General features: G+C 39.3%; 1 protein-coding gene across 1 annotated transcript; it reads right to left on the bottom strand.

Moving 5' to 3' along the window:
* Nucleotides 1–2,095: 2,095 nt before the first annotated feature.
* LOC127436311 (transmembrane protein 178B-like) lies at nucleotides 2,096–25,315 on the bottom strand. The gene is made up of 4 exons (XM_051690391.1): nucleotides 24,852–25,315; nucleotides 19,364–19,477; nucleotides 7,834–7,971; nucleotides 2,096–2,425 (listed from the first exon to the last, which is right to left on the bottom strand). Exons 1-4 carry the CDS (start codon nucleotides 25,222–25,224, stop codon nucleotides 2,169–2,171), a joined length of 882 nt encoding a protein of 293 aa, XP_051546351.1. The 5' UTR covers nucleotides 25,225–25,315; the 3' UTR covers nucleotides 2,096–2,168.
* Between the last annotated feature and the right edge of the window lie 1,869 nt (nucleotides 25,316–27,184).

Genomic DNA, 27,184 nt, shown 5'->3' with positions numbered 1-27,184 from the left:
TGGACAGAAAGTCCTTGTACTGATACCTTCAGGTACTTGTAAATTACTGGCGAAGTGGCAAGGTCCGTATGTTGTTACCCGAAAATTGGGCCCTGTAATGTATGAGATTCTGTGTCCCGAAAGAAAACATCCTAAACAGATCCTCCATGTCAACCTGTTGAGGGAGTTTAAGGAGAGGGTGCCTGATCCTAAGGATCAAATGGTGATGATGGTGCAGGCAGTAGCGGATGAAGAAGATGAAGCAGAGATGGAACCAATTCAACCATCAGGGGAGGTTCTGGGCCTTTATTCACACTTGAGTGACCAACAACAACAACTAGCGAAGGTACGCCAATCTTTTCCTTATCTCTTCCAGGAAAGACCAGGATGTACCAAAGTCATCACACACAATATCATCCTGAAAGATACGACTCCAATTCAGCAGAAGCCTTATCGAGTTCCCAAGAAGATGGTAGAGAAATTGAAGACCGAGATTGAGCTGATGTTGGAAATGGGAATCATAGAACCATCCCAAAAAGTGTGGTCAAGTCCCATACTTCTGGTCCCTAAGAAGGATGGTGGACTTAGGTTCTGTACCGATTTTAGAAAACTGAACAGCGTATCCTGCTTTGACTCTTATCCAATGCCCCGCATAGACGAGCTGATTGAAAGGCTTGGAAAAGTGACCACCTTAGATCTATGTAAAGGGTATTGGCAAGTGCCACTGGACCCTTCTTGCAAGCCCTACACTGCTTTTCGTGCTTTTTGCATCTTTGGCTACACCATTAACCGATTTAACTAAAAAGAGCCCTACTAAGTTTCATTGGACGAGGGAATGTGAAGAAGCCTTCAAATACAAAATTATTGTATGAGAACGCAAAACTGTTGCAAAGGAAAGCAAAACTTATTGCGAGCGAACGTAAAACTTTTTTTGAGGAATCGCAAAACTATCGTGAATGAACACAAAACTTATTGCAAGCGAACGTGAAACGTTTTGTGAGGAAACGCAAAATTATTGTGAGGGAGGAAACAAAACTATTGTGAGGGAACACAAAACTTATTGCAAGCAAACTTTAAACTTATTGTGAGGAAACGCAAAACTATTGTAAGAGAATGTAAAACGTTTTGTGAGGGAACGCAAAGTTAACGTGAGGGAACGTAAAACTTTTTGTGAGAAAAAGCAAAAGGTATTGCGAGCAAGCGCAAAACCTATTGAGAGATAATGTAAAATTATTGCAGGGAATGCAAAACTATTGCAAACGAACGTAAAACTTTTTGTGAGGAAATGCAAAACTATAGTGAGGGAACGCAAAACTATTGTGAGGGAACAAAACTTATTGCAAGTGAATGTAAACTTTTTGTAAGGAAACGCTAAACTATTGTGAGGGAATGTAAAACTTTTTGTGAGGGGACGTAAAACTTTTTGAGAAGGAACACAAAACTTATTGTGAGCAAATGTAAAATTTTTGTGAGGGAATGCAAAACTTCGAGCGAATGTAAAACTTTTTGTGAGGGAACACAAAACTTATTGAGAGCAAGTGCAAAAGTTGTTGAGAGACAACGCAAAATTTATTGCAAGTGAACGTAAAACGTTTTGCGACGGAACGCAAAACTGTTGTGGAGGAATGCAAAACTTACTGCAAGAGAGCGTAAAACTATTGTGAGCAAATGCAAAACGTATTGTGAGCAAATGCAAAAGTTATTGTGAGAGAACGCATAACTATTGCAAGGCACCGAAAAACGTTTTTTGAGGGAACTCACAAAAACAAATTTAGAAAATAAATTCCCTCCCTGTCCTCTAAGGGGCTCTGTAGTGTGCTGTGGATGAAAGAAAGTCATACAAACTTTTCATTTTTAGGTGAAGTATACCTTTAAGGATGTTCAGATATTTTTTACTAGAAACAAATCAGAAAATACTAATTAAGAAAATGATTCCTTGCTGTGCATGGTTCTCTTCAACACCAGATGTAGTCTGGATCACTTCATTATTTATTTTCACAGTGTTCAGTCCTTGTAAATCTTATTCTAGTTTGCCATAGGGAAGGTCTTGAAGTGTATCTGCACAATGTCTGTTGCATTTGTAAAGATTTATTTGTAATTTTTTCTGACATGTAAAGACACTTGTCTACATCGGTATGATTTAGTCTTTGCTAATATGCATTTTCGCAGGAGTGTGTAAGGGTATGGTGTCACACTACGCCGTTCTCTTGTCGCGGTTTGTGTATGGTGGTGGTGGTAGTGATCTGAGGACTTTGGAGAGAAGGTGCTAGCGTGCACAGAAACCCAGCCAGCAGCGTCAGACCCAGGCCACCCCATGCGCTGAACATGGACCAGCCGTAGCCGTGACTGATGTCCTCTGGCAGGCCGTACAGATAGCGCGGGTACCGCGACAGCTCAAAATTAATACCAGCCACACATGTGCACAGAGATATGATACAGCAGGTACCTGTGAAAACACAACCAAAACAACTTAAGGTAATGAATGACAGCACACATTTAAATAATTTGTTCTTTGTTGGGCTCAGTGAGACAATAATGCATGAATTAATTTATTTAATTTAGGTCCACTCTGTTAAATTTGTGTTTATGCTGCACTGACCCCTTGAGCTGTAGATGCATTTTAAAAATGTGCTATTCGTAGGGAATTACTGAGATAAAGCGAGCAATATTCGGCTGGTCATGTGATCTCAAGATGGCGGCACTCATGAATGTTGACACTATATGAAGAATAAAGCAGATTTTTCTCTAAGAATGATAAGAGTCGTCATCTCATTTTAAACTATTTTATACATTTTAAATCTGTATTTTTAAAAATACAGATAAAATGTTACTATTGCTATCTTTTTAAAAGATAGTAATTAGCAAAAAACATACTGAAAGCACCTTTAAGTTGCTTCCATTTTATTCAATTTATTCCATTTATTAAAAAAATAATAATTATTATTAAAAATTATTATTTCTTTGGCTATGTTCAGAATAGAATATTAGCATACTGTTTACGGCTGTATGTATATTGCATAGTATATACAGTATACTGCCTACAGTAAAATATAACATCAGCATGAGGTCATGCAGCATAATGAGTCACTTTTATACATGACCTCATTATGTTGCATGTTAAATTAATTGAGTGGCATCCAGTTATCATTATCAAGATCATACATTTATTTGACTTTTTTTTATTTGTATAAATCAGATCAAATATTAAATAAAATACTATGCATTTACATGCACAATCTTACAGTGATTGGGCTTATAGTGATAAGCCAGTCCCACCAGGATTTCGCAGCACTTTTTCTTGATTATTGTGTCCCAGAATTACTGAATTTGCTGCAGCTTTTCTCAAAAATTGTGATGCCATTTGCAGCGTTTTTTTGCGTTGAATTGCAGTGAAAACTCACAAAGAAATCACAGTATACTTGTGTAATTTGTGTCAATGATGTATAAGTGTAGTTATCTGTAAATATTTCCATGCATAATAGTTGAATATGCAATTACCAAGCAAATAATAATAAATACATATAGAAATAAAAAACATTTAAGAGGTAAAATGCATGAGATGGCTAATACGAGTAAATGGAAGACCCTTAATTATTTTTATATAAACATGTATGCCTCAGACAATGCAAGTAAACTTTGGTAAGGATAAAATAATAGACCTACAATAAAGCTGTAAACTAAAAACACAAAAGGGGATTCAAATTATTACATCGCCTGATTGCAATCATTTGATTTAACCAGAATTATTTGAGATAACGTTGATTATTGAGCACTTTAAATTCTAATCACATTGTGGGATATGTCTCTACTGCGTCAGGCTTTTCGAACATTTGTTTTTCCGCTGTCAAACATGGAAAAAAGCGATTCTCAGATAGCTCAGATTTATGCAGAAAAATTATTCAAAATCGCAAGCTACTGCAAATAATGTGGAGTGTTCCCTTTATTAAGGGATTATAAAGGGGTTCATTCAAATTAGTCTGGTCACCAACAAACAAGGTGCATTAACAGAACAAAGTGCAAATGAAGATGGTAAATCCGGCAAGTCTTTGTTGAAGGTAGAAAATGTATTTAAAATAAAACCAATACACAGGCCTGTTATCAGTCATTTACAAATGCATTATAAATAATTTATATGCAGTCATAACAGTATTTACACTGATGAGCCAAAACATTATGACCACCCACTGGTGAAGCGAATAACGTTGATCATCACCTAATGAGGCCACATGTCAAGGTCTGGGTAGATTAGATTGTAAGCAAACAATTAGTTCTCGTAGTCAACGTATTGAAAGCAGGAGAAATGAGCAGGAGTAAAGGCCTGAGCATCTTTGACAAGTGCCAGATTGTTATGGCCGGATGACTGGGTCAGAGCATCTCTGAAATTGCAAGGCTTGTGGGGTGCTCCCGGTCAGCCCCGACAAACCACAAACCGGCAACAGGGTGTTGGGAGCCCAAGGCTCATTGATGCACGAGGGTGACGAAGGCTATCCCATCTGGTCCGAACTGACAGCGGGTCTACTGTGGAACAAGTCGCAGAAAATTTGAATGGTTACTGGAGGAATGTGTCACAACATGATGACCCCTGTCCACCATCGAAAGCTCCTACAATGGGCACGCGAACGTCTGAACTGGACCTTGGAGCAGTGGAAGAAGGTTGCCTGAGCCGATGGGTCCTGTTTTCTTTTACATCACGTGGACGGCTGTGTACGTAATCACCGTTTACCTGGGGAAGTGATGGCACCAGGATGCACTATGGAAAGACGACAAGCGAGTCGGTGGAGGGAGTGTGATGCTCTGGGCAATGTTCTGCTGGGAAACCCTGGGTCCGGCCATTCATTTGCCCACCAATTTGACACTTGCCACCTACCTAAACGTAATTGCAGACCAGGTACAGCCCTTCATGGCAATTGTATTCCCTGATGGAAGTGGCCTCTTTCAGCAGGATAATGCACCCTCCCACACAGCACACATTGTCCAGGAATGGTTTTAGGTACATGACGAAGAGTTCAAGGTGTTGCCCTGGCCTCCAAATTCCCCAGATCTCAATCCAATTGAGCATCTGTTGGATGTGCTGGACCAACAAGTCTGATCCACGGCGGCTTCACCTTACAGGACTTGAAGGATCTACTGCTAATGTCTTGGTGCCAGATACCACAGGATACCTTCAGGGGTCTTGTACAGTCCATGCCTGTGTGAGTCGGCATTGTTTTGGTGACACGTGGAGGACCAACAGCATATTAGGTAGGTGATTATAATGTTTTGACTCATCGGTGTATATAAAGTGTGCTTTCATGCAATACCTGCCAAATTGTGAGCCAATTTACCTCACATAATTATTAATATAATGCTAATATAATGCTACTAATTCTTTTTTAATATTAGTAACCTACAAAAATGTACCTTAAATTTGACACCTGGGAAGCATTTATTAAGGTGTTGACAACAATAAAAACTTACAGTTGAAGTCAGAAGTTTTTCACAACTCCTGACATTTAATCATAGAATACATTCCCTGTCTTAGGTCAGTTAGGATCACTACTTTATATTAAGAATGAGAAATGTCAGAATAATAGTAAAGATAATTATTTATTTCAGCTTTTATTTCTTTCATCACATTCCCAGTGGGTCAGAAGTGTACATACACTTTGTTAGTATTTGGTAGCATTGCCTTCAAATTGTTTAACTTGGGTCAAACGTTTTGGATAGCCTTCCACAAGCTTCTCACAATAAGTTGCTGGAATTTTGGCCCATTCCTCCTTGCTCACACATGCTTTTTCAGTTCTGCCCACAAATTTTCTATCGGACTGAGGTCAGGGCTTTGTGATGGCCACTCCAATACCTTGACTTTGTTGTCCTTAAGTCATTTGGGGTCACCCCATGCTTGGGGTCACTGTCCATTTGGAAGACCCATTTGTGACTGAGCTTTAACTTCCTGGCTGATGTCTTAAAATGTTGCTTCAATATATCCACATGATTTTCCTTCCTCATGATGCCATCTATTTTGTGAATGTGCACCAGTCCCTCCTGCACCAAAGCACCCCCACAACATGATGTTGCCACCCCCATGATTCACGGTCAGGATGGTGTTCTTCGGTTTGCAAACCTCACCATTTTTCCTCCAAACATAACGATGGTCATTATGGCCAAACAGTTACATTTTTGTTTCATCAGACCGGAGGACATTTCTCCAAAAAGTAAGATCTTTTGTCCCCATGTGCACTTGCAAACTGTAGTCTGGCATTTTTATGGCGGTTTTGGAGCAGTGGCTTCATCCTTGTTGTGCAGTCTTTCAGGTTATGTCGATATAGGACTCATTTTACTGTGGATATAGATACTTGTCTACCTGTTTCCTCCTGAATCTTCACAAGGTCCTTTGCTGTTGTTCTGGGATTGATTTGCACTTTTCGCACCAAACTACGCTTATCTCTATGAGACAGAATGCGTCTCCTTCCTGAGCGGTATGATGGCTGTGTGGTCCAATGGTGTTTATACTTGCGTACTATTGTTTGTACAGATGAACGTGGTACCTTCAGGCATTTGGAAATTGCTCCCAAGGATGAACCAGACTTGTGGAGGTCCACAATTTGTTTTCTGAGATCTTGGCTGATTTCTTTTGATTTTCTCATGATTTCAAGCAAAGAGGCACTGAGTTTGAAGATAGGCCTTAAAATACATCCACAGGTACACCTCCAATTCAGTACACCTCCTATCAGAAGCTAATTTTCTAAAGGCTTGACATCATTTTCTGGAATTTTCCAAGCTGTTTAAAGGCACAGTTAACTTAGTGTATGTAAACTTCTGACCCACTGGAATTGTGATATAGTCAATTAAAAGTGAAACAATCTGTCTGTAAACAATTGTTGAAAAAATGACTTGTGTTATGCACAAAGTAGATGTCTTATACAACTTGCCAAAACTATAGTTTGCTAATATTAAGTCTGTGGAGTGGTTAAAAAATGAGTTTTAATGACTTCAACCTAAGTGTATGTAAACTTCTGAATTCAACTGTATGTGCATGAAGTTCACTATGGTTTAATGTACATCAGGCTTTATTATTTGATAGCCTATATGCTGTGAATGAACATGGAGACCTGAAAAAGTTTTTGCAGAGGACTAGGTAACATTCTTTTGACATCAACGTGACAACACAAGTGAGTCAAGACATTACAGTAATTAATTTATACACAAAGCGGAGGGTAGCAAAATGACACAATCCCTCCTTTTAATCTCACTATAATAGCCTATTTTTGCTGCATTGTGACATAAATCATGAATTTGGCCATTTTATGTTTTTGATTAATATAAGTATGAATTAGTGTATTTATAAGCATTTATGACATGTAAGTGAAAATGCTCATTATTTGGCAAGTACTGGCTAACAAATGCCCTTGCATGTGGCTATAACTGCATATAAATGATTTATAATGTATTTGTAAATGGCTTATTAGTCATTTATGAACCCCTTTATCAACACAGTTTTATTGCTTTGGGTGTTTTAAATAATGAACTGATTTATGATAATAAACCTTATTTGTTTTATTAAGTAAACACTATCTAAATATAATGGGTCAGAAGATTGTAGTTGTGTTAAAAACAATGGTTTATATGATTTCTGGCTCATGCGTCACACTGGAATTGGATGGTCAAGTCGCATTGCATTGTGGGATACAGTATTCCATGCATTGTGCTCTGTTGTATACAGTGCATTTTGGCAAATGTCACTGTGCACAGCATAAATACTACATTCCTAGAAGGAGTAGGGTAGTATGCATAGTTTAAACGTAGTCTTTTTCTATCTCCCAGTGATAAACTGCCATCTAGTGGTTGTTTGTGACTTGTGTAAACAGATCTCACCTCCCATAAGGAAGAGCAGTCCAGCCACATACTGCATGAGCTCATTGTTTTTCCAGCAGCCCAACACACCGATGATCCAGCCAAACAAAATGATAGCAACGGCCATACCTATAAAACCTGCCGTCATCCGCTGCAGATCTGTAGGAGAGAGATGAAGGATTCTGCTTTGACTATTATAAGCAAAACGCATCAATGTAATCTTAACCCTATTTACAAATTGTATAATACATGCAGTAACTGAATACACAGTCCTTAAATCCTATTTTATGTTTGCTTAAATTGTGCTGCCCTGTCTGTTGTGTATTATAGAGTATAATTCATATATATGATGTGCAACAACTGTCTACTCTCTAATCGAATGTATACATTATTTAACACCATCTCGCACAGTACAATAATTAGTGCAGCATATATGTGAAATTGGCATGAAATATCCTGCAGTGTGACATGCTATACTTCAACTAAGACTATTTTAAACTGCATTTCTTTTTTTAATTATTATTATTATTATAATTGTATAATTACATTTCCTGTAGTTTTATGACCTCATGTTGATTGAGAGACCACAAGGAATATTTTTGTCATACCGCAGGACTATTAAAAAATAAATAAAAAATAACTTAAAAAATTTGCTTTATGTGATAAAATCTAATTTAACTGGTTCAATTCATGTGAAAAAATATTGTTTAACATCACCGAATCAACCTAAATGCATTGGTTTACACCAACAACACTAATTATAAGGGTTAGATCAGGTAACAATAGCTCCTTAAGGTAACAAATGCAGGTTATACACTTTCTCTTACATATTCATAGACATTTTAAATCATATCCATGTTATCTGTCAAATACCATTTTCTACCTGATCTAACCCTTAAAGGGGTCATGACATGAGGAATCAAATTTTCCTTTATCATTTGGCATATAAGGGGTCATTGTACTATAAAAACATACTGTAAGTTTCAGAACTCAAAACTTCCTCACTGCAAAAGCATTTGTTGTAACCAAAAACTTTACTAATAATATAAGTGAACTTCAATGAACATGTTAAAACAATAAAAAGGCATGTCATTACCCTTTAAAATTTTGCTGGTGTAACAGTGTATCCAGGTTTATTCATTGATGTTTTGAATTAATTGAATTAATATTTGTGACTTCATTAAAACAAGTTAATTTAGATAATACCAAATAAAGTAGAATTTTAATTAACATTTTTTTCAGTAAATTGTTGTTGTTTTAATAACCTCATATTTAATGTCTGTAATTGACTTCCATTTAGATATTGAACATCTTGTGCTAAATGTCCGATGAATGTATGTTAAATATCTGCATTTCAGTTCCTTGTCCATTTCTCTGCGTAAAAATGGCACTAGACCTGACTTTAACATGTCATATATAGTCTATGTAGATTAATATGTATATAAGCATCAGTGGTGAATTTTCAGGGCCAGCAAAGCCTTCTTTTTGCCAATGTATTTTTAATCGCTTTCCACTACAAACAAACAGAGAAAAACGAAAATTGTATCCAGTCAGAATTTGTTCAGAATCAGAATCAGAATCAGAATGAGCTTTATTGCCAAGTATTCTTACACATACAAGGTATTTGTCTTGGTGACAGGAGCTTCCAGTACACAACAATACAAAACAGCAACAAGACTTTTAAAAAATATTTAAAAATTGAATAAAAAATAAATAAATATTGAAAAGAAAATAAAGTATATATAGAATACACAATAGAATATATATATATATATATATATATATATATATATATATATATATATATATATATATATATATATACACACACACACACACACACACACACACACACACACACACACATACATACACATGCGTAGTGCAAATCTAAATACAAATTGGTTATATGTATTTATATGGATGTATTGGATAATATAAAAAGACTAAGCTGTATATTGCACATTAATTATTGCTCAATGGGGCAGTTTTAACTGTTCATGAGAAGTATAGCCTGAGGGAAAAAGCTGTACCTGTGCCTGATGGTTCTGGTGCTCAGAGCTCTGAAGCGTCAGCCAGAAGGCAACAGTTCAAAAAGGTGAGTGGGGTCCAGAGTGATTTTTCCAGCCTTTTTCCTCAATCTGGAAGTGTATAGTTCTTAAAGGGAGTGCAAGGGGCAACCAATAATGCTCTCAGCAGTCCGAACTGTCCTTTTGTAGTCTTCTGATATCCGATTTTGTAGCTGAACCAAACCAGACAGATATTGAAGTGCAGAGGACAGACTCAGTGACTGTAAAACTGTATCAGCAGCGCCTGTGGCAGGTTGAACTTCCTCAACTGGTGAAGGAATTACAACCTCTGCTGGGCCTTTTTCACAATGGAGTCAATGTGGGTCTCTCACTTCAGGTCCTGTGAGATGGTAGTGCCCAGGAACCTGAATGACTCCACTGCTGCCACAGTGCTGTTTAGAATGGTGAGGGGGGACAGTGTTGGGGTGTTCCGACTGCACCAGACAGCCAGCTGTTTAACCTCCCTTCTGTATGTAGACTCATCGTCATCTCGGATGAGGCCGATGACAATGGTATCTTCTGCAAACTTCAGGAGCTTGACAGAGGGGTCCTTGGCGATGCAGTCATTGGTGTAGAGGGAGAAGAGTAGTGGGGAGAGCACACATCCCTGGGGGGCACCAGTGCTGATTGTACAGGTGCTGGAAGTGAATTTCCCGTCTCACAAGCTGCTGCCTGTCTGTCAGAAAGCTGGTAATCCACTGACAGATAGACGTGGAAGAGTTGGTGTAATTTAGTCTAGTGAATAGCTGGGAAGGATGGTGTTGAAAGCTGAACTGAAGTTCACAAAAAGGATCCTTGCATATGTCCCTGGTCTGTCCAGATGTTGCAGGAGATGATGCAATCCCATGTTGACTGCATCATCCACGGACCTGTTTGCTTGATAAGCAAATTGAAGGGGATCTAGAAAGGGTCCAGTGATGTTCTTCAGGTGGGCCAACACCAGTCTCTCGAATGACTTCATGACCACAGACGTCAGGGCGACAGGTCTGTAGTCATTAAGTCCAGTGATTTTTGGTTTCTGTGGGACAGGAATGATGATTGAGCATTTGAAGCAGCAGGGAACTTCACACTGCTCCAGTGATCTATTGAAAATCAGTGTGAAGATGGGGGCCAGCTGGTTAGCACAGGATTTTACATGCAGGTAAAATGCCGTCTGGGCCTTGTGCTTTCCTTATCTTTTGTTTTCAAAAGCCATGGCACACATCATCTTCACAGATCTTAAGTGTAGATTGAGTAGCAGGAGGGGGTTGGAGGGGGCTGCAGGAGGTGTTTTGTGTGAAGTGAAGTGAAATGAAGGTCAGAGTGGGTGTGGGGTGTGAGATTGGGCCTTTCAAATCTACAGTAGAACACATTCAGGTCATCAGCCAGTTGTTGGTCCACCACAGGGTTGGGGGTAGGAGTCCTGTAATTCGTAAGTTGTTTCATGCCACTCCACACTGATGCAGGGTCGTTAGCTGAAAACTTGTTTTTCAGCTTCTCAGAGTATCTTCTTTTAGCCACTCTGATTTCTATATTCATTGTGTTCTTGGCCTGATTGTACAAGATTTTATCCCCACCTCTGTAAGCATCCTCTTTGGCCTGACGAAGCTGCCAGAGTTCTGCTGTAAACCATGGTTTGTTGTTGTTAAACGTTAAATAAGTCCTAGTAGGGATGCACATATCCTCACAGAAACTGATATATGATGTAACAGTATCTGTGAGCTAGTCCAGATTGGTGTTTGCAGCCTCAAAAACACTCCAATCAGTGCAGTCAAATCAAGCTTGTAGTTCCAGCTCTGCTTCATTGGTCCATCTCTTCACAGACCTTACTACAGGCTTAGCAGATTTTAGTTTCTGTTTGTAGTTTGGAAGAAGATGAACCAGACAGTGATCAGAGAGTCCAAAAGTTGCTCTAGGGACAGAGTGATATGCATCCTTTATTGTTGTGTAGCAGTGATCCAATATATTTCTGTCTCTGGTTGGGCATGAAGTGTGCTGTCTGTATTTGGGCAGTTCACGTGTGAAGTTTGCTTTGTTAAAATCTCAGAGAATAATAATAACTGAGTCCGGGTATTGTTGTTCTGTGACTGTGATCTGATCAGCCAGCTGTTGCAGCTCGGCATTCAAACACGCATTTGGCGCGATGTAAACACACCAGAATAAACTAAGAAAACTGCCGTGGTGAGTAGAAAGGCTTACAGTTAATAAAGAGCGCTTCCAAATTAGGACAGCACATCTTCTTTAACGTTGTTACATCTGTACACAAACTTTCATTGATGTAAAAGCATGTTCCACCGCCTCTCGTTTTACCCGTTAACTCCGCAATGCGAACAGCTGGAAGCCCGGCAGATGTAACGCGCAATCCAGAATGGCTTCACTCAGCCAGGTTTCTATGAAGCACAAGGCAGCAGAGGTTGAAAAGTCCTTGTTTGTGCGTGTGAGGAGATGTAGTTCCTCCGTTTTATTAGGAAGAGAGTGGAGATTTGCTAGATGAATACTCGGCAGCGCTGTTCGAAAACCGCGCCAACAGAGCCTGACTAGCGTGCCTGCTCGTCTCCCTCACCTGCATCTCTTGAACAACACAGCTGCGCCTCCAACTAAAATGTCCAGCAAAATGTCTGAATATTCAAAAACTGGAATAAGATTGTCTGGTATATGCTGTCGAATGTTCAGCAGTTCGTCTCTGGTAAAATGACTGGAAAAAGATTGCTAAACACAGGACAAGCAAACAAAAACAACAAAACAATAGGAGCACTCCATACCGAGGCGGCCATCCGCGGCGCCATCATAATGTATATACATCATGTATATACATGGATATACAAGGATGTATATACATCCTTGATGCTTACAAGCAAAGCATGATAACTGTTTCACAAATCACATGCTCAAAGCCATGCTCCTTAGCCGAAGCAGCGTGTGAATCTGAGCTCCACCCCCTCAACAGTGCAAGAGAATAGGCATCTAAAGTCAGATTGTCAGATTCATCAGCCAATCAGATTGATTTATTTGTTCTTGGTGGGTGTGATCTTTAGGAAATGTCCTGGTCGATGCCTTCTAGCTGGCCTTGAGTGACGCAATCATGCTTTAAGTGATGTATGTAATTTGAAAGCGAAGAGCACGAGATCGTCATCACTGCCACTATTGCCACTGAGAAAAAGATCCTTATGGATTAAAAAACACGAGATGTTCTGCATGACTGTGTGATTGCTTAATTTATTAAACAGGAAAGGAGGAATGATTTTCACTTCAAGTAAATTTGTAAGTGCTTTTTGCATTGTTATAGCAACATCAGGAATTTTCTACATGCAAATTAGGCTGCTGAAGCATTCAGTGTTGGATCAAGTTTTGAAAAGTAGTGCCGCGTTTCATTCAACTCAGAAAGTCGGATTTTAATTATCTTGTTTAGAGTTCTGTTTGTTCATTGGTTTGTTCTCCCATGTCCATGTATTTAAACCCTCATGTTTTCCATTGTCCTTTGTCTAGTATTGTGTGTTTGGTAATGTTGTCATGCCATGCCATGCCATGCCATGTCAAGTCAAGTTTATGTCAAGTCAAGTTTACGTCAGGTCAAGTCTAGTTCATGTTTATGTTTCACGTTTGTAGTTAGGGTTTTTTGGATCTCACTTTTGTTAAATAAATTGCACTTGGGTTCTTCACTCAGTTCGTCTTCATCATTGCCAGTGCCAGCAGCTATGTTACAGAAATACTAGACCGACCAAATGAACCCAGCAATTCAGCTCCTCCACCTATGTCAGGGGAATCGTCCCCTGGAGGACCATGTGGAGGATTTTTGTGCTCTGGCGTACCGGGTAGACTTTAATGAGGTTGCCCTCAAAGACATTTTCCATTTTGGACTGAGTGAACAAATCTCCACTTCGATGCCTGGCAGTCGCAGTTCCCTTAGCCTCGCTCAGTATATCGACCTTGCCTTGCAGATCACTGGTTCTACATTCACTGTGGGGGAAGTGGATGCCGAGCCAGAGTTCCACGACATGGCCACCGAGCCAGAGTTCCACGACATGGCCGCCAAGCCAGAGTTCCACGACATGGCTGATGAGCCAGAGTTCCACGACATGGCCGCCGAGCCAGAGTTCCACGACATGGCCGCCGAGCCAGAGTTCCACGACATGGCCACCGAGCCAGAGTTTCATGTCATGGCCGCCGAGCCAGAGTTCCTCGTTATGGTCACTGAGTTAGCGCCATCTTTTGTCACAGCAACGCCTCAGCCTGCTTCATGCCATGTCACAGCAACGCATCAGCCTGCTCCATGCCATGTCACAGCAACGCCTCAGCCTGCTCCATGCCATGTCACAGCAACGCCTCAGCCTGCTCCATGCCATGTCACAGCAAGGCCTCAGCCTGCTCCATGCCATGTCACAGCAACGCTTCAGCCTGCTCCATGCCATGTCACAGCAACGCCTCAGCCTGCTCCATGCCATGTCACAGCAAGGCCTCAGCCTGCTCCATGCCATGCCACAGCAACGCCTCAGCCTGCTCCATGCCACGTCACAGCCACGCCTGAGCCTGCTCCATGCCACGTCATAGCAATGCCTCAGCCTGCTCCATGCCATGTCACAGCCACAACTGAGCCTGCTCCATGCCACATCACAGCCACACCTGACTCTGTTCCACCTTGGTCCTCAGTCCCACCGGCTCCGCCTGAGTCTTCCGATCCCCCAGCTCCGCCTGGCTCCTCCAAGCCTCCGGCGCCGCCTTGGTCCTCCCTGCCTCCGGCTCCACCCTGGCCCTTCAAGTCTTTGGCTACTCACCATGGTAACCAGTTCTCCATGTCTTCGCCCCTTGAGCCTCTCATGGCTCCACCCCCCACGGGCTCCGCCCTGATCCCATGCTCCACACCCTGCCAAGCCATGCATCAAGACCACCCCCCAGCTTCCTATTGAACTTTGAATATTATGTCATGTTTTATGTGTTTTGTTCATGTGTTTGGGTGTCGGGAGCTGCCCCTTAGTGGGGGGGATATGTGATGTGTATTTTGTTGATTCTTGTATTTCATGTCTTTTATTTTGAAAATTCTAGTTCCTGTTTCATGTCATGTGGTTCCCTTGTCATGTGATTTCATGTTTTCCCTCCATGTTCATGTGTCTTGTTTTCATTGGTTTATTGTTTAATTATCTTGTTTAGAGTTCTGTTTGTTCATTGGTTTGTTCTCCCATGTCCATGTATTTAAACCCTCATGTTTTCCATTGTCCTTTGTCTAGTATTGTGTGTTTGGTAACGTTGTCATGCCATGTCAAGTCAAGTTTATGACAAGTTTACGTCAGGTCAAGTCTAGTTCATGTTTATGTTTATGTTTCACATTTGTAGTTAGGGTTTTTTGGATATCACTTTTGTTAAATAAATTGCACTTGGGTTCTTCACTCAATTTGTCTTCGTCATTGCCAGTGCCAGCAGCTACGTTACAATAACTTACTACTAGTAAAAGTGCAATGGAATGCATTTTTAAGTCAGAATTACAACTTGTAAGCTCGTGCAGAAATTCTCAACTCTGATTGTGCCGAGATGCAGGGGCATGATGTCACACAAACATGTTCAACACTCAGGGAAATATACAAAGTAAGTGATAAACATTCACTTTATTAAGTAATATCGATAAATGAGTTCATTTCCACATTACATGATATTAAAGCTTGTTTAACAAATGCCTGCAGAAACAAGTGTATAAAACATTATAATATCTTTTGATAATAGTACACCTAAAGCACAAATGCTAGCGCTGCAGCATTGTTTATCAGTTGGGTTGCTAGGAGACATCTCTAATGAGAGTCAAACCCCTGCTAAGCTAATGGGAGCATTGCAGTTTTGTTTCTTAAATGTCATCTTCAGAATATCAGGGAATGGAATGCATTTATGGTCGGAGATATCAAGTAGGAATATCCCACATCCAACTTGAATGGAACGCAGCATAACCGTGTACCCTGGCAAAATGAAATTTATTGCAAGCAACATTTAAATCTCAAATATTATTAGATAGATTTTTCCACGTATTATAGACCTCCTTGGTAGATTCATATGAAAAATTATGATTTTGGAATGTCTGTTCGGGAGACGTTCATTTCACAAAACAGTTAAAATTAGGCGTGCTTGAGCATTAAGTGTCGTTTCAAGATCTGGCTTTCATGCGTGGACGTGTTTTTAAAATGTCAATTGGTATTATTAGTTAGCTATGACATAGTGCCTGATGCTCAAAGGCATAGGGTGTCTTATTCATTGTGAAACTGTGTTTTCTTAATGGCATGAATCATACTGAAGGCCTAGACTTTTAATGCATGGCCCACCACTGATAGGCATACTGTATATAGGATAACAAGACATTTTTACTAATTTCAGCAGAGCAACTGCACAGGCACATGTAACCACATCATGTCTGAAAGGAGCTAAAAAATGGTGAACTTGAACCTGTCCACATTTGCATAAACAAACCCCTATTAAATTTTGAGTTGCTGTATAATCAATTTGTCAAAGATTATGTCAGTTAATCACTCGACTTTACATCTGTCACAAAACCATTTAAAAAAGGAAACTGCACTGCATCATTAAATTCAGAGATGCGGTATGTGGTTCGTATGTGCGAGGAGTTTCTAGTGCCCCCCCTAGGGTAAAATGGCACCACGAGAGGCTAATATGCAAATAGGGAGTGGCAGTACTGGTCAGTAATACCACACTGAAGATGAATATACAAGAAATGTATTCAGATGGTCCCTTACCACGTCCTTCACAGTTTTAGCAAGTTTTAGTTTTATTATTAATAAAAGGTGTATATCCTTTCGTATATGCTGAGAACTTTCCTGAAAATATAATTATTTTTATTTCTTTGATTTATTTATCTTATTTATGTATACATCTGTTTTGGTTTGCATGTATTTTAAATTTTTCTTATATTTATTTTTTCCTTCACCTGTACTTCTTGTCTTTATAACTGAACGAGTAAATGAGTAAATGAGTATTATAATTTGATATCTGCAGAAGTTATTACTCCACCCCCTCCCACCCTCTATTTAACATTCACCTTTAAAACCTTGTCTGACTACGACACCATTTCACTTGCTTTTCACCAGCAAAACGTACTGAAGCACATAATTTCGATTGAAAATGGAGTTTTATTCTCTGTTGTATAGTGATTATATTCACACATGGTTGGATCTGTGTCATTTTGTACATCTTATTGTACGTTTTTTTATTGAAAAAAACTGTTTTTCAATAAAAAAAAAATCCACAGTTTTAGCACAATGTGTGGACATTTCAGACGGTCCCTTACCACACCCTCAGTATTAGCACGTTTCTGCACAATATGTGGACTTTTCAGACAAGCCCTTTGAAAAGTGTTCAACTTATTTCAATGTTAAATTAACGATCTGGAACAATTTCGCTGTGACGCCATCTGACCAGTTTACGGGACAAATCACATCCCGTATTGATTCGATACGGGACGCATCATTTCATATTTAAATACAGGATGATCCCGTATTTTATGGGACGGGTGGCGACCCTACCTGGAGGTCTAATACATTCTCATTAGCAAAGTGTGGATGCGGAAAGTCATGATTTTATCGGGAGAAATTGTAAATCGGGAGTACAGCGGGAAGAGGGATGGAAAAACAGGAGAATCCCGGTAAAATCGAGAGTGTTGGCAGGTATGCTCCGATAGTCTGGTGGAAACACACAGGTTCAGGACAAACTGAGCCATTATGTGCTGCTATATTGGCCCAGGGTGTAACGATGGTGTGAATTTGCACTGTCGTGCTGACAATCCGGGTTCGAATTCTGCCTTTTGTCACACTTAATATTTCATATAATACTACTTATAATAATAAATAAAAGTGATTCCTTGCAGTGATTTGGTGGAGTTGAAAAAAGGATTTGATCCAGATAAAATTAGCATGGTTTTATTATAGTAATATTGTAGTAACCATGTTTTTTGGTGGAAACCATAGTTTTGATGCAGTTAACCATGGTGTTATTACAGTCATATGGTGTTAATATTGCAACCATGTTTAATTTTGTGGTTACTATGATTTTACTACAAAATACCATGGTGATACTATGGTTACTGTAGTCAAATCATGAATAATTTTGTAAAGGAAGGTTAGGGTTAGGTGCAGGAATAGGGGTTTGTGTAGGGTGTCTGTGGGACTCTTAATAAACACACTGAAGTGATGCCCCTATACTGTATGTTAGTATTTAAACAGGGTTGTAATAGTATCTGCCACTATTTGCACTAGAGTGCAAAATGATTCTAATGCTATTTGCACAAGATGCTTGATGTTGTTATTTTTTACACTTGGTGTGAATAGCATCTATCTCTATAATATTTAATAAACATGGTTTTCAAACACAAGTCAGTCAAGGCACGTCTTATCACCTGACTATGACAAAAGTTACGTTCGCCTAAAGTGGTAACCATTGCAACAGTAGGCTGCTGAACCATTTTTATTCAGATTGTTATCGGTTGTTGACACAATATAAATACTGTCAATATTTATTACAAAAACATCACAAAAAATGTTGGTAATTATTTTTTTTTTAGAGTTGAAATCTGGCTAACTGTGCTACAGAGTGACAAAAGACAGTTAGATTTTTTGAGACAAATCTTAACAGAACTACAGTATATAGATTAACAGGAATTCCAGTCCTGCAGAAATATGCAAAACTTTCTGCAGAGTACTTGCTGATGCAGATTTTGTGTGGCATGCAAATGTATTAATTTGTCTTTTAGTTGATGCTTCTATCTATAGTGACTCATAGTAACTTACTACAGGTTCAGTCCTCCTGCAAAAACAGATTGATCACACTGTAAATTCGGCAACGTGAGGTCGAAAATTTAGCTGCTGAAATCGGTCTTTGCTTACTGAAATTCAAACCACTGCCCCCAGTGGCTGGAAGTGGAAGAGTAGTTGAGGAATGTCCATAGAGGGGCGCCAAAAGCGAGTTGCGTTTAGTTGTAAATGATGTAACCATACTAGCGATACCCTATTGCTAGCCCCATCCCTAAACCTAACTGTCAATGAAGTACAAATGTAATTTTAAAGCAAAAATGCAACCTCCGAATGGCACTCAACATTGTTTATGTGAACTTGATTACTTCCTGGTTTCCATGGGATCAGAACCTGTGTCTAAGAGATTGCTCACACAACACAATATCTGTAGAGCCACAGGGAAAGCTAAACACATTTCAGTTGATGCAAAGATGTTTGATGGGAGCTGGTGCTTGTCAGTAAATTGGCATGATTGGTCGATTTCAGGGTACATAAACATTCATAGGCAGCATGCCAATTTCCATGTGATCATTTTGGCAGAAGCCTGAGGGTAAGCACATACTGTAATGGTGATAGTTCATAGATCAACGCTTGTGAGATTGGAACCTACAACACTGCAGTAACCAGCCCAACCACTAAGCCAAACACACTAGTCCACTTCTCTTGCAATAAAATATGAAAAACTTTGATCTGGTCGTTCAGACTGTTCTTATAGAAATGACTTACGAAGAGAGTGCCACTCGTCTTGTCGTATAGTCTTGGTGATGTTCAAAGGCAGATTTCGTGGGATACTGGCCGAGGAGTAGTAATACTTCACTGGCGTACAGCGCTGAAGCAAACCTGAAGAAATACACAGAGACAACATGATAATTTCACTTCAACATAGATAAGGGCATGTGTAAGTTATAGTGGGACAGAAACAGCAAAGCACGTATAAGGAAGTATGTAGTCATTTAAAGACGCTTTTATCCAAAACAACTTATAGGATCCCACATTATATTAGATGTATTTAACTACTATGTACTTACAATAAAAATGTAACATTTAATACAATTTACTCATTGTGTACATGCGTTTTGTTTTGCGAAACTTGTGAGATTTACATTTGCTACTATGGGGGATGGGTTATGGGAAGGGTTTAGGGACAATAGTGTAAGTAGTGTAGATGATTAAATTTGATGTTGGCTTGACAAAGCTTTGACTAAATAAAATTTTACATTTGAGGTTTGATCATTTTACAGACAATACAGTAAGACAAACAGCCAGCTAGCTAGTCAGGTAGTCAACTGTCTGTCTTTATCTGACTGATGTAGATAGTCAAATAAACTGTCAGGTAGATAGAAAGATAGGCAGATATTCAGACAGAGAGACAGACAGATAGATAGATTTGTAAGATATCGAACACAACATGTGCGGACATGTGGGGAACTGACACCTGTATATTTTCAGGACTCACAACCATGTTTTCGGCAAACCCATGCTGTGTGAATGGAACCGCACTGGGATGCATTTCCCAAAAGTATTATTAGCCAACTATGGTCGCACGTTCCATCGTTACAACACAGTTTAGCGATTTGGTGCTTTCCGAAAACTACAACCTGGTTAGCTTGCCTTGTGGACATCATTTGATTTTGCTGAGGCTTCTATATCTTTTTTCCATATAAAGTATATTTTTCATTCTGTCAAGGCTTTGACAACATTTACATGCACTTAAGAAAACAGCCGTTTAAGGAATTAAAAGCTGTTAAGAGAAAGCGCGTTAACACGGCTTCTGTTGGAGAGCACAGCATATGTGTCCATGTTAATGCATAAGTGCTGTTCTTATAGGTTTCTGAAGAGTGTGCATGTGCCAATATGCTCAAGTGCGTCAGGGGAACCCCGAAGTCTGAGGTAAAGGGAAACACCACTATTGCAGCACAATCTGTCGCATTTACATAGTGCATGCAGCTTTCGTGTCTTCAGCAGCGTTCACGCATTAAACAGCTTTCTGAAGTACGAGTAAATGAGTATTATAATTTGATATCTGCAGAAGTTATTACTCCACCCCCTCCCACCCTCTATTTAACATTCACCTTTAAAACCTTGTCTGACTACGACACCATTTCACTTGCTTTTCACCAGCAAAACGTGTACTAAAGCACATAATTTTGATTGAAAATGATTGGAGTTTTATTCTCTGTTGTAACAAAGCAGGCATGTAATTTTAAGAAAAGTGATTGTTGTCAAGGATAGTAATGATTCTGTCTGGCATCAATTTGATCTCAGCAATAACACATTGTACAAAAATACATTATAGGCTACAACAGTGTGTGTACACCAATTAGATATTTAATTGCATTCATTCAGGTTTTATACCTGGGAAATGTTACAGGGGGTCTTAACAGTTTTATTCACTATATATGTCCTCCAAAGAACAATGACTGTGTGTTTACTTTTAACAGCATCTTAATACACAGCCTGGCCAAAAACGAATCGCATACTCTAATATTTCGTTGGACTGCCATTAGTTTTGATTACGGTGCGCATTCATCGTGGCATTGTTTCAACAACCTTATGCAACATCACAACATTTATTTCCATCCAGAGTTGCATTAATTTTTGACCAAGATCTTGTATTGACAACGAGAAAGTCGAACTACTCCGTAAAGTCTTCTCCAGCACATTCCAAAGACTTTCAATGGGTTTAAGGTCAGGACACTGTGGTGGCCAATTCATGTGTGAAAATGATTCCTCATGCTCCCTGAACCACTCTTTCACAAATTGAGCCCGACGAATCTTGGCATTGTTGTCTTGGAATATGTCCAGGCTGTCAGGGATGAAAAAATCCATTGATGAGATAACCTGGTCATTCAGTACATTCAGGTAGTCAGCTGACTTCATTTTATTGCTGAGCCTAGACCTGACCAACTGAATCAACTCCAGATCATAACAGTGCCTCCAGAGGCTTGTACAGTGGGCACTATGCATGATTGGTGCATCGCTTCATGCGCTTCCCTTCTTACCCTGATGCACCCATTGCTTTGGAATAGGGTAAATCTGGACTCATCAGACCACATGACCTTTTTCCATTGCTCCACAGTCCAATCTTTATGCTCCCTAGCAAACTGAAGTCATTTTTTTCAGATTAGCCTCACTAACAAGTGGCTTTCTTGTGGCCACGCAGCTGTTTAGTCCCAATCCTGTAAATTCTCGTCGCATTGTACGTGTGGAAATGCTTTTACTTTCACTCTTAAACATAGCCGTGAGTTCTATTGTTGATTTTTTACGATGTGACTTCACCAAGATTTTTGGTGATCTCCAATCACGATCATTCAATATTTTTTTCCGACCACATTTCTTCTGCGAAGCTGACGGTTCACCACTATCCTTCGAGGTTTTAATAATGTGTTGGACAGTTCTAAACCCAATTCCAATGATTTCAGCAATCTCCTTAGTGATGCAGGCCAATAATTTGCCCCTTCTGAAACACAGTAACATCTTTTCCACGACCACAGGATACGTCTTCCGACATGGTTGTTTAAGCTATGAGAAGCTACACACTGCATCAGTTAGGATTAAAAGAAATGTTGCCAGCTGAAACATATTAATCACTGCAGTAATGACCCAAGCATAGGCTCTTAAGTATCTGCTTATTTAAATCCACACAGCAACTTTTTTCTTTGGCCAGGCAGTGTATGTTTAAGAATACTATATTATCGATTCGCGTGGTGCCATGCGGGGGTCGGACGTGTGAATAGTGAGCTCTGCGCACTTTGATAGTTTTTAATACTTTTTGTGTCTAAACCGGTGAGATTCGATACACCCTGCTACAAAACTGTTCTAAGAAGTCAGCTTGTCAGAGAATTCAAAATCCTCAGGATCTGGAGACATTAAAAGACACTTACGTGCTCAAGCTGATACCTCTGACAGAGCTGCAGACCAGGGACTCAGTTTGGAAGGTGCGGCTAGAGAAATTCAACGGCAACTGTCCAGCATGTCTGTAATGCTGGCGAAGGTTGTAGCGGACCTGGAGGATTTTGCTGTAATACGTCAATCTATTACGGCGATGGAGGCGAAATTAGCTGAGTTAGTTACAAGAATCGGGGACGTCGAGAAACAGATCGATTATCTGGAGTCATCGGCTTTTGCATTAAAGTTATGACATCTCTTATACGTATAGATCAGGTGGGGTTTATTTGGTGCTGAAGCTCTACTGATAACATCAGGCACCTCATCAATATCATGTGGTCAGTGGCGAATTTTCAGACTCTGGTCGCTGCAATCTCACTTGACGCCGAAAAGGCATTTGATATGGTAGAATGTGATTGTCTTTTTAAGATTTTGGAAATATACGGGTTCAGGAACACTTTTATTGGGTTGATTAAGTTTCTTTATAGACACCTGGTAGCGCCGGTACAAACAAATGGATTAATTTCAGATTATACAGACCCCACAAGATATATGCCTTGCCTCCACAGAATTATTAATTCCTTTTATAAGTTCTCAGGATACAGAGTCATTTGGTCTAAATCCGAAGCTTTGGCTCTGACAGCATACTGCCCAGTAACTGCTTTTCAGCTGTGCGCCTTCCAGTGGCCTATTCAGGGCATTAAGTATTTGGGTATTTTATTCCCAGCATATTTGTGTGATTTAGTTAGAGTTAATTTTGACCCCTTAATAAAATGGTTTTCAAGTGATGTGAGCAGGTGGGCTTCATTACATTTATCGATGATTGGGAAGGTTAATGTTATTAAAATGAATTGTATTCCAAAATTCAGCTACTTGCAACAATCTCTTCATGTAGATGTCCCCCTCTCTTATTTCAAGCAATTTGATATCATAGCGAAGTCCTTCATTTGGAATGGTAAATGTCCCAGATTACATTTCAACATGTTACATAGGCCGATTGACAAAGGTGGGCTAGGCCTACCCAAGATTTTGTTTTATTATTATTCATTTGGTCTCAGACATATGGCTCATTAGTCACTTCCACCTGAGAGAGCCCCTCCCTGGTTTTGTATTGAACAGGAAGATCTTGCCCCTATTTTGCCGTTGCAAAGCCTTTCTTTTAAACTAACTGGAGAAGTTAAGTAACACCCCGTTATCTCGCATTTGCATGCGATATGGACAAAAGTGTCCAGAGTGTTTAATTCGGACATTTATTTAAATGTTGCCTCGAGCATATGGCTGAACCCAAAATTATGTATTAATAAGCCCCCTTTCTGCTGGTCAGAGTGGATTGTAGCTCGGTGACCTATATGAGAATGGAGTGTTGAGATCTTTTGAAAATTTGGTTCAACATTTTAGGATTCCCAGTTCTTTAGGTATTTACAGCTGCGCCACCTGCTCTGTACTATTTTTGGGAGTAGCATACACCCCTCTAAAGTGGCAGATACTCTGGGAGTGGTGATTACTGCTTTTGGAAAAGGTTATGAGGCATCAGTGTATTACTCCCTGTTAATTCAGACTCTGGGGGACGGAGCTTTAACTTCTCAAGAGATTATTGGAGAAAGATTTAAACTTGGTATTGGAGGAGGGAGTGTGGGCTAGGATTCTAAAAAACATCAAGTCTACATCTAGAGATGCAAGGGTTCGCCTTATGCAATTCAAGATTTTACATAGAATGTTCATAGGGAAGTGTTTAGGTTCTTATAGTTTGATTCCATGTTCCATTTTATGTTTGTTTGATCTGTCAGTGGAATCAATAAAAATTGTTAATAATTTTTTTTATTTTTATTTTTATTATACTATATTATCATGCTTCAGGAAACAAACATAACAAGTGTAGTCAAGTCAATGTGGGTAATGCAAGTACTGAAACATTTTTCACTGAGGACGTATGAAACTTAAATACTTGAAACGTTGTTTATGATGAGTTCTCATAATTATTAGTCATGAATTTCATGAAATATCAACCTGATATTCAATAAGTTTTTTTTTCTTTTTCTTTCAAGCTATTAATAGAGCCTTAGGGACTTTTAAACCACAAACAGAAAAAAAAATTTCCCTATTTATCCTCAGCCAAGACCCACTATCTGTAACCCATTGGCCTTTCAGACTGCACCTGTTTCTTTAGTTGAAAATGTTCATGTCTGTTAGTGTTGATGTAACAGATCAGCACCTTGGATAGCGCTCTCCAACCCCGCTTCAATAAACAAAATAAACACATGACAGCTTAATAGAATCAACTTGAACTCTTGTTTCTGGTTACACGTGTCCTGATATTCACCCTCACCTTTAAATATCAGATCTTCATTCTCCAGGTCGAAGCCTTCTCGATGGCATCTCCTCCATAATCCGGTTGTGGTTGAGTTGTAGTGGCGGCTGCAGCGCGACTCCATGACGGGCTCGGGCTTGAGGGATTCCCGCAGAAGAGCTGCGGGTTTCGGCTGTATCACATCGGCTCCTTTCGGTCGCATCCGGAGAGGGAGGTTTAAATTTGAGATGTAGATGTATCCCGGGTCGTTCCTCTTACTGGCGTATTTCTTGCATCGGTCCCTGTGTTTCCGCGCATCTGTCTCATACCAGTAATCAGTGCTGATGGCCATAATCAAGAGCCCGATGGAACAGAAGGCCAGAAACAGCCCGGACGCCGTTAATATCCTCATGATACCCGCGGACAGCTGTCACATCCTCCGCCGAACCCATATCATCCTAAAGCCCACATTACTGGACGGGTAAATATCGGTGTCGGGGCTCTAGACAGACATGTTCGTTTGCTGTTGTTCGTTTGGTCTCGGGTTTGAGGAGAACCAATGCCGACACTGGAGACGAGTGATGAAAACGCTCCGGATTCGTCCGACAACAGCTGTCAGCTGTAATCTTGCTGCTGCTGCTGTCAACATCAAGAAGGTTCGGATGAATCTCACAAAGCCTGTCAAGCATGGCTCATATTTTACCACAAACCCAAAATAAAGAAATAAATTAAATTCTACATAAAATTACGTCTGATTGGGACCATTAAGATTGAAAATGGAAAATTCAAGAAAATGAAATATATTTTCCCATGTTCTCAATGAAGAACATGTCATTGTCTTTACTGTAATGTGGGGGGAAAAAATCACATTTAATTGAAATAGCAAAGCTTTTATAAAGCATGATAGTATTTTTGTGCTTTAATTTATGAATTTAAATGTATAATAATAACAATTGTGTCCGGAAAAGATTATTCTCTCCATTGCATAACAGTTATACAAATCATCAAATCATCATAATGAGATTTACAAACAAACTCAGGAGTAAAACACCCGGATGCAATACAGTAAAGACATTTTCGAGGAACATTTTTCTTAATTTTAATTAGAATGAAAATAATGTCACCAAAAATCTTAACGGTCATGAATATTACAATATAAGATATACTGGATTTTTTTTTTTCTGTTAAGCAAGGTAAGAACATTGGAAACACACACACACACACACACACACATACATATGTGGAGAATTGGAGAATTGGCCACATTTCTTCTATTTCTCTCTCTCTCTCTCTCTCTCTCTCTCTCTCTATATATATATATATATATATATACACACACACACACACACACACACACACACACAGTACTGTGCAAAAGTCTAATATTATATTCCAATTTAATTTAATATTATTTTTGCTAATTTTCTTACTCTGCTGAACAGAAAAACAGAGACAGTGACCAGCTTAAATGATCAGTCACAATCTTATTGCTTGTTAGGATAAAGTAGGCCTATGTTTTGAGAACATACATTTTTGGCTTTAGTTTTGACTGTCCTACCTGAAACAATAACCAGTTTAATCAGCTTGTGCCAGTAGCGTTGCCAGCATCTGAACAATTAAGACCACGGTACCCTGGAATTTAAGATTGTCCAAACTCTTTTTTTTTTTTTTTTCAGCTGGGTAGACATATTTCTCCAACTTAGGCTCCTGCAGCTGTTGTCTTAGGCCTTTTACTGTAAGATACTGTTCATTGCCAGAGGATGGAGGTAGAGCAACAGTAACACCAGTAACATTCTGTTGACTAACTTATTGCTTATTGGATTACTACAGCTGAGCAGTCATCAGTATCTTCTGAAGGCTGCCATTGATTACAACTGTGTCCTCAAAACTATTTAAAATAAATGGTCTTCAATTGGTCTTTGTAAGCTTCTTGAAGAACCATTATTGGGTGTATAGGGTTCTTGGGTTACTATAATTCATTAGTAATGAAAAGAAGTTACATTATATATTATTTAGATCACCATATTGTTTCTGGGCACTTTAAAGCAATACAATTCAATTTATTTGATTTTCTTCAGATTTATTAGTATATAAAGCTCTTTTTTTACTGTTGCAATTCTTTCCTACGTAACTTTACAAACAACAGAATAGTGCCTTATAATCTCCAAAGACCAAGCCAACGATAACAATGACATGGAAAAACTCCACACAGTTTTGTAATTTAGGCAGAATATAATTTAGGCACATATTTTTAATAGTAACAAATTAATTGGTCAATCAAAAAAATTAAGAATTATTGTACCTGGAACTTCCCTCTTTTGATGGTAAATGCTGGTTAATTGCCAACACTGAATGAGACATGGCAGTATTGT

Source organism: Myxocyprinus asiaticus, chromosome 46 (assembly GCF_019703515.2).
Source record: "Myxocyprinus asiaticus isolate MX2 ecotype Aquarium Trade chromosome 46, UBuf_Myxa_2, whole genome shotgun sequence".
NCBI classification, from domain to species: domain Eukaryota; kingdom Metazoa; phylum Chordata; class Actinopteri; order Cypriniformes; family Catostomidae; genus Myxocyprinus; species Myxocyprinus asiaticus.
This window is presented reverse-complemented; position numbering and strand designations above follow the sequence as displayed.

What these genes read in the sequence shown, in the direction of transcription:
- LOC127436311 (XM_051690391.1), bottom strand. Translation starts at nt 25,224, where the DNA reads ATGAGGATATTAACGGCGTCCGGGCTGTTTCTGGCCTTCTGTTCCATC. An exon ending in TGAAGATCTGATATTTAAAG is followed by an intron (nt 19,478 to 24,851) that starts GTGAGGGTGAAT and finishes GTATTTCTTCAG; the next exon opens with GTTTGCTTCAGCGCTGTACG. An exon ending in AGACGAGTGGCACTCTCTTC is followed by an intron (nt 7,972 to 19,363) that starts GTAAGTCATTTC and finishes TCTCTCCTACAG; the next exon opens with ATCTGCAGCGGATGACGGCA.